Source organism: Peromyscus eremicus, chromosome 19, assembly GCF_949786415.1.
Source record: "Peromyscus eremicus chromosome 19, PerEre_H2_v1, whole genome shotgun sequence".
Classification (NCBI taxonomy): domain Eukaryota; kingdom Metazoa; phylum Chordata; class Mammalia; order Rodentia; family Cricetidae; genus Peromyscus; species Peromyscus eremicus.
Window position 1 is genome coordinate 44,428,305 of NC_081435.1, and position 6,000 is coordinate 44,434,304.

General features: G+C 46.8%; 1 protein-coding gene across 1 annotated transcript in view; it reads right to left on the reverse strand.

Moving 5' to 3' along the window:
• The window catches only part of Aldh7a1 (aldehyde dehydrogenase 7 family member A1), a 42,087-nt gene extending 39,857 nt beyond the window's left edge, over positions 1 to 2,230 (reverse strand). Inside the window, exons 1-2 of the mRNA XM_059246355.1 lie at positions 1,987 to 2,230; positions 779 to 832 (exon numbers count right to left, since the gene is read on the reverse strand). Of these exons, the coding sequence (XP_059102338.1) occupies positions 779 to 832; positions 1,987 to 2,178 (246 nt within the window). The 5' untranslated portion in view covers positions 2,179 to 2,230. The remainder of the gene's footprint in view (positions 1 to 778; positions 833 to 1,986) is intronic.
• Between the last annotated feature and the right edge of the window lie 3,770 nt (positions 2,231 to 6,000).

Genomic DNA, 6,000 nt, shown 5'->3' on the forward strand with positions numbered 1-6,000 from the left:
TAATACAAGGAAAGATAACCCAGCTGTGCTTTTAAAGCCTTGTTTTTCAAATCAAGTCTAGCCGGGCGGTGGTGGCGCACGCCTTTAATCCCAGCACTCGGGAGGCAGAGCCAGGCGGATCTCTGTGAGTTCGAGGCCAGCCTGGTCTCCAAAGAGAGTTCCAGGAAAGGCACAAAACTACACAGAGAAACCCTGTCTCGAAAAACCAAAAAAAAAAAAAAAAAAAAAAAAAAAAAAAAAAAAAAGCCTTGTTTTTCAAATCAAGTCTAGTCTCATCTGGATACAACCAACACATGGCCCATATTAAAAAGTTCAATCTTGGGCTCCAATCCAGATTTGAAAAATCAGAATTTTCATTCTTAAAAACAACAACAACAACAACAAAAAGTCAACTCTGGAGTGACTCGGAAGCAATACCCAAGAGGGAGACTAGGAACGCAGTTCAACTTGCCTAGCATGCATGAAGCTGTGGGTTCAAGCCCCAGCAAAAACCTGGTATGGTGCTGCCATGCCTATGGGTAAGTCCAAAGTCAGCCATCCAGCAAGCTCTAGGCTAGCCTAGGCTACATATCCTGTATCCAAACAATAACAAAAAGACCCTCTGCCTAATCCTCTCTATGACTTACCTTTTCTAGCTAATACCACAGAGCCAGAGTGAGCAGTCTTCCCAGACAGGCTCGCAATGACAAAGAAGTGCGTGATTCTTTCTGTCTGTAACCTTTGCCTCTGAAGATCCTTAGCACAGTTCCCTGTGACAGCTTGAGTTTTAGCAGCTTACCTGTCGGATTCTTGCTATTGGCTCATTGTTAGCAGGACAATAGGTCGTAATCACCTAGAAACAAACAAGCAAAAAAAGATGACAATCACACATAGCAATTATAACCATTCCCAACTTGAAGAGATACCAAACAGAAAAATAAAAGCAAAATAGGAGCCTTTAGGCTAACTTCTGTTAGGACTAACCCACTCTTCAGAGCAATCTTGGGTTTCTCACCTATGCATGAGGAACTTTCTGGAAGATCCATACACTGGTCATCTAAATACTAGGTTCAAAGGCACACAACACACTCACTCACACAACCTTTAGTGTAACCAGATATTCAACTGGCAGTTTAACTTCCTGCTTTACCACCTTACTCTGCCCACCCTCTGGTCTGGAAACAGAAGGCCCAAGTTCAGATAAACTACAAAAAAGCCTGTGTTGGTGAGATTGGAGAGGTCTCCAAATAGAAAGCCAAAACTAAAGTGTGGCTAAAAGGCTAGATTTTATCAGACATTAATGACTGATGCCACAAAAAAAGCAGGCCGAGGGCTCAGGTCGGTGGCAGAGCGCTTGCCTAGGGTGCACACTGCCCTGGGTTCAAGTCCAAGAACCAAAAAGTTGTTTGTTTGTTTGTTTGTTTGTTTTTAGAGACAACAGGGCGAAGCTCCCAATTTTATAACACTAAAAATCACCTGGCTCTCCTACGGTCAGGAGTCGCCTTTAAAAGAAGTTGCGTTTTCTGTAACAAAGCAGGTTCTGATACAGTTGAATGTTATGTTTCTGAAAAAGCTTCCTTTCTTTCCCTTAAACGTATGAGACACTCTCCTAAGTCTGGGGCAACTAAACCTTACCTGTCCACTGTGTTCTAGAAAACGTTTTATTTCAGTGGTAAGTTTGGGCAATAAATACTGAAAATCAAGTCTTCAAGGGGAGAAAGTTCACAAGATTTTAGCCAGGGCGAGCTTGTGACAGATCCCAAGCAAAACTGCCATACGGTTTTAAACACTGGGGTGTAGCCTTCCTGGCATCGATTCCTCACCGTGCTAACATCTAAAGTTCGCTTACTCTTATCTTTCATCATTAGAAAACTTCTACTGTATCAATTTACAACTTCCCATCCTGTCTATACTCCCAAGGTTCCAGGCGGGAGGTGGGAATGGGGGCGCCCGCCTCGCGGCCTCCCAGGCACACCTTGGCTGCAACTTCCCGGGGCGCTCGCATACCTCTCCCCCGCCGCGCCAGTTTCCATTATACACGCCGTCGTTTTCCTCGCGGAGCCCCAGCTCTTGCAGCCAAGCATACTGGGGATGCTGGATCAGCAGAGTGGACATGGGGGCGGTGGGCCTGCACGGAGGGCGGGCAAGCCTGCTGGTCTTCACAGTCTTCTCGCAGAGAGCGCGAGCCACACGCAACATCCCGGACTCAGAACGCCAGAAGCCCCTGCCGCAGGGGAGTCCGGGAAATACAGCCCCGTCCCCCCTCCCCCCGCCCGGCAGAGTCCACCAGGCAGGCCCCGCCCCCTGCCCAGTCCATTGAAGACCGGCCCCCAACCCCCTTCCGCGATTGCTCATTGGGCAGACCCTCCCCCGGGAGCCCATTGGGCAGCCTCGCCCCACCCCCCGCCGGCACGCCCCCTGCCCGTCCCCCATCCGCTCCCGCGGGGTCTCCCTGACCGACCTTACCCTCCGGACAGTAGGATGGCCTTAGGGTCTGGGGGCGGGGCGGGGAGCCGAGCCACCCGCGGGTTCTGAAGTCCAGAGGGTTAGAGCGGAGCTCCCAGACAATACGCTCTTAGGCCGTAGTGTTCAGCGTGTTCTGGGCATGCTCATTCCGTGGGTCTGGGCTGGGACCTGAAAAAAAAACCTCAGCATTTCTAATCGGCTCTCAAGAAGCAGTCATGTCACTGGTCTCTGTTGTAGCCCTGGGAGTTTTTTTTCAGTGGGTGGAGGTTTGAAGAAGGTTATTTTCTGGTCTCTGTTGTAGCCCTGGGAGTTTTTTTCAGTGGGTGGAGGTTTGAAGAAGGTTATTTTCATTGCTTTGGTGACGATGATGATAATAAAATACAAAAAAAGAACAGCTATGAATAAATCTAACCAAGGAAATAAAAGACCTACAACAAAAACTTTGAAACGCTTAAGAACTACTGAATAAACCGGGCGGTGGTGGCGCACGCCTTCAATCCCAGCACTCAGGAGGCAGAGCCAGGCGGATCTCTGTGAGTTCGAGGCCAGCCTGGTCTACAGAGTGCGTTCCAGGAAAGGCGCAAAGGTACACAGAGAAACCCTGTCTAGGAAAAAAAAAAAAAAATTTAAGAACTACTGAATAAAGAATTGAAAAAAAAGACAGGAGAAAATGAATAGATCTCCCATGCTCATAGACTGACACAATTGGTATTGTGAAAATGGGGCCAGGCAGTAGTGGCACATGCATGCCTACTAATCCCAGCACTCAGGAGGCAGAGTCAGGTGGATCTCTGTGAGTTCAAGGACAATCTGGTCTGTAGAGTGAACTCCACAACAGCCAGGGCTACACAGAGAAACACTGTCTCAAAAAAAAGGCGAGGGGGGGGGGGGGACGGGACGGGACACGACGGGACACGGACATCTGGGGATACAGCTCATTGATAAATCTAGCATGCATGGAGTCTTAGGTTCCATCTCCAGCATGGCATAACAAGGCTGGGTGTGGTAATGCACATCTGTAACGGAGAACACGGGAGGTGGAGGTAAAAGGTGCTACATAGCAAGTTCAAGGCCAGCCCAGACTGCATCAGAGTCTGCTTCAAAATTTTAAAACTTCTCAAGTTTCAAGATGTTAGTACAGGTAAAGGCTTTTTAAACAGGATTCCTGTAGTCTGGGAATTAAGAGCAAGAATTGTCAAATGGGTCCTAGAAAGGTGGATCAACTGTTAAGAGCATATAACTTCTCTAGAGGACCTGAGTCCAGTTCCCAGCACCCATGGCAGGGGGTTTACAGCCATCTGTAACTCCAGCTCCAGGGAGCTCTGACGCCTCTGGCCTCCGCAGGCACCTACACTTATGTGCACAGACACACACATATACATATTTTTAAAAATTAAAGTAAATCTTTAAAAAAAAGAATTTGCAAATGTGACGTGGGAGTATGAATCAGTGGATAGAGTGACTGCCCAGCAGGCAGGAAGTCTTGAGTTTAACCCTCTACTCTCCATCCACGTGGTAGCCCAAGCAAATAATCTCAGCTTGGAAGGGGAAGACGGGAAGATCAGACATTCAAAGTCATCCTTGGCTACATAGTAAATTGGGGGCCAGCCTGGGCTACATGAGACCCTGTTTTTTCGGGGCGGGGGGGGGGGACTGACAAGCAGGATTGCATGAAATTAAGAGCCTGGGCTGGAGGTTACAAGCACTGGTTGCTCTCACAGGGGACACAGATTCTAATCCTAACATTCCTAACGTGCCTTACAACTATCCCTAACTCTAGTTCCAGGGAATCAGATGCCCTTTTCAGGATCCAGGCATGGATATAGTACACAGACATACATGTAGGCAAAGACTCATAGATACAAAAGAAAAACAAAGCCAGTGTGGTGGCACATGCCATTAATCCCAGCACTCGGGTGACAGAGGCGGGAGTGTCTCTGTGAGTCTGAGACAGCCTGGTCTATATGGTGAGCTCCAGGACAATCAGGACTGCATAGAAAGACCCGGTCTCAAAAACAGAAAAAAGTAAAATTATTTTAAAGAAATAATAAAATGAATGTAAACAGATTATGTGCAGAGTTAAGGAGAGCACAGGACAGGAGAAAATCTTTGCCAGCTCTTCACCTGACAGTGTGTTAATATCCAGAATCTATGAAGAATTTTTAAAAGTAAAACAATATTTAAAATAATAATCCAGTCATTAAACGGGCAAATGAATCAAAAAGACAGTTCTCAAAAGAAGTACAAATGACTAATAACTTTGTTTTAAAATGTTAAACCTCATTTGCCAGCGGAGAAATGCAAATCACAGCTGTAGAGTCTATCTCACCCCAGTGAGAACGGCCAAAGGGATGAAAACAAGGAAACACCAGGAAGATGGAAGACAGGGAATACTTGTACACTCTTGGTGGGAGTGTAAATTAGTGTAGCTGCTGGGGAAATTAGAACAGAGGGTTAAAAAAACATCTAAAAATATAGCTACCACATGATCCAGGTGGGTAACTCGTGGGAACTCACTCTGTAGACCAGGCTGGCCTCAAACTCAGATTCACCTGCCTCTACCTCCTGAGTGCTGGGTTTAAAGGTATGCACCACCACCTCCTGGTTTAATATTCATTCTTAAAATGGCACTATTCACAATAGCTGAGCTATAGAATCAACATAGGTGTACACTAGCAAATAGATGAAGAAGTGTGTGTGTGTGTGTGTGTTCTTTTTTTTTTTTTTTTTTTTTTGGTGTTTCGAGACAGGGTTTCTCTGTGTAGCTTTGCGCCTTTCCTGGGACTCACTTGGTAGCCCAGGCTGGCCTCGAACTCACAGAGATCCACCTGGCTCTGCCGCCCGAGTGCTGGGATTAAAGGCGTGCACCACCACCGCCCAGCGTGTGTGTGTTCTTTAGTTCAGACAAATAGAAAAAAAGGAATAATATAATCTTCAGGAAAATGCTTGGAGCATGGGGGTTGTTTTTGTTTTGTTTGTTTGAGTTTTTTTAAAAAAAACACTTTTCACTAGTGTGGTGGTTTGACATAAAATGGCCTCTAAAGGGCGTAGCATTATTAGGTGTGGCTTTGTTGGAGTAGATGTGGTCTTTGTTGGAGGGAAGTGTCACTGTGGGGGTGGGCTTTGGGGTCTCCTATGCTCAAGCTATGCCCAGGGTCACAGTTCACTTCCTGTTGCTTGTGACTCAAGATGTAGGACTCTCAGCTTCTTCTCTAGCACCATGTATGCCTGCACGCCACCCTGTCCCACCATGATGATAACGGACTAAACCTCTGAAACCGCAAGCGAGCCCTAATTAAATTTTTTCCTTTACAAGAATTGTCATGATTAGGGCCGGGCGGTGGTGGCGCACGCCTTTAATCCCAGCACTCGGGAGGCAGAGGCAGGCGGATCTCTGTGAGTTCAAGGCCAGCCTGGTCTCCAAAGCGAGTTCCAGGAAAGGCACAAAGCTACACAGAGAAACCTTGTCTTGAAACCCCCCCCCCAAAAAAAAAAAAAGAATTGTCATGATTATGGTGTCTCTTCATAGCAATAGAAACCCTAACTAAGATAGAA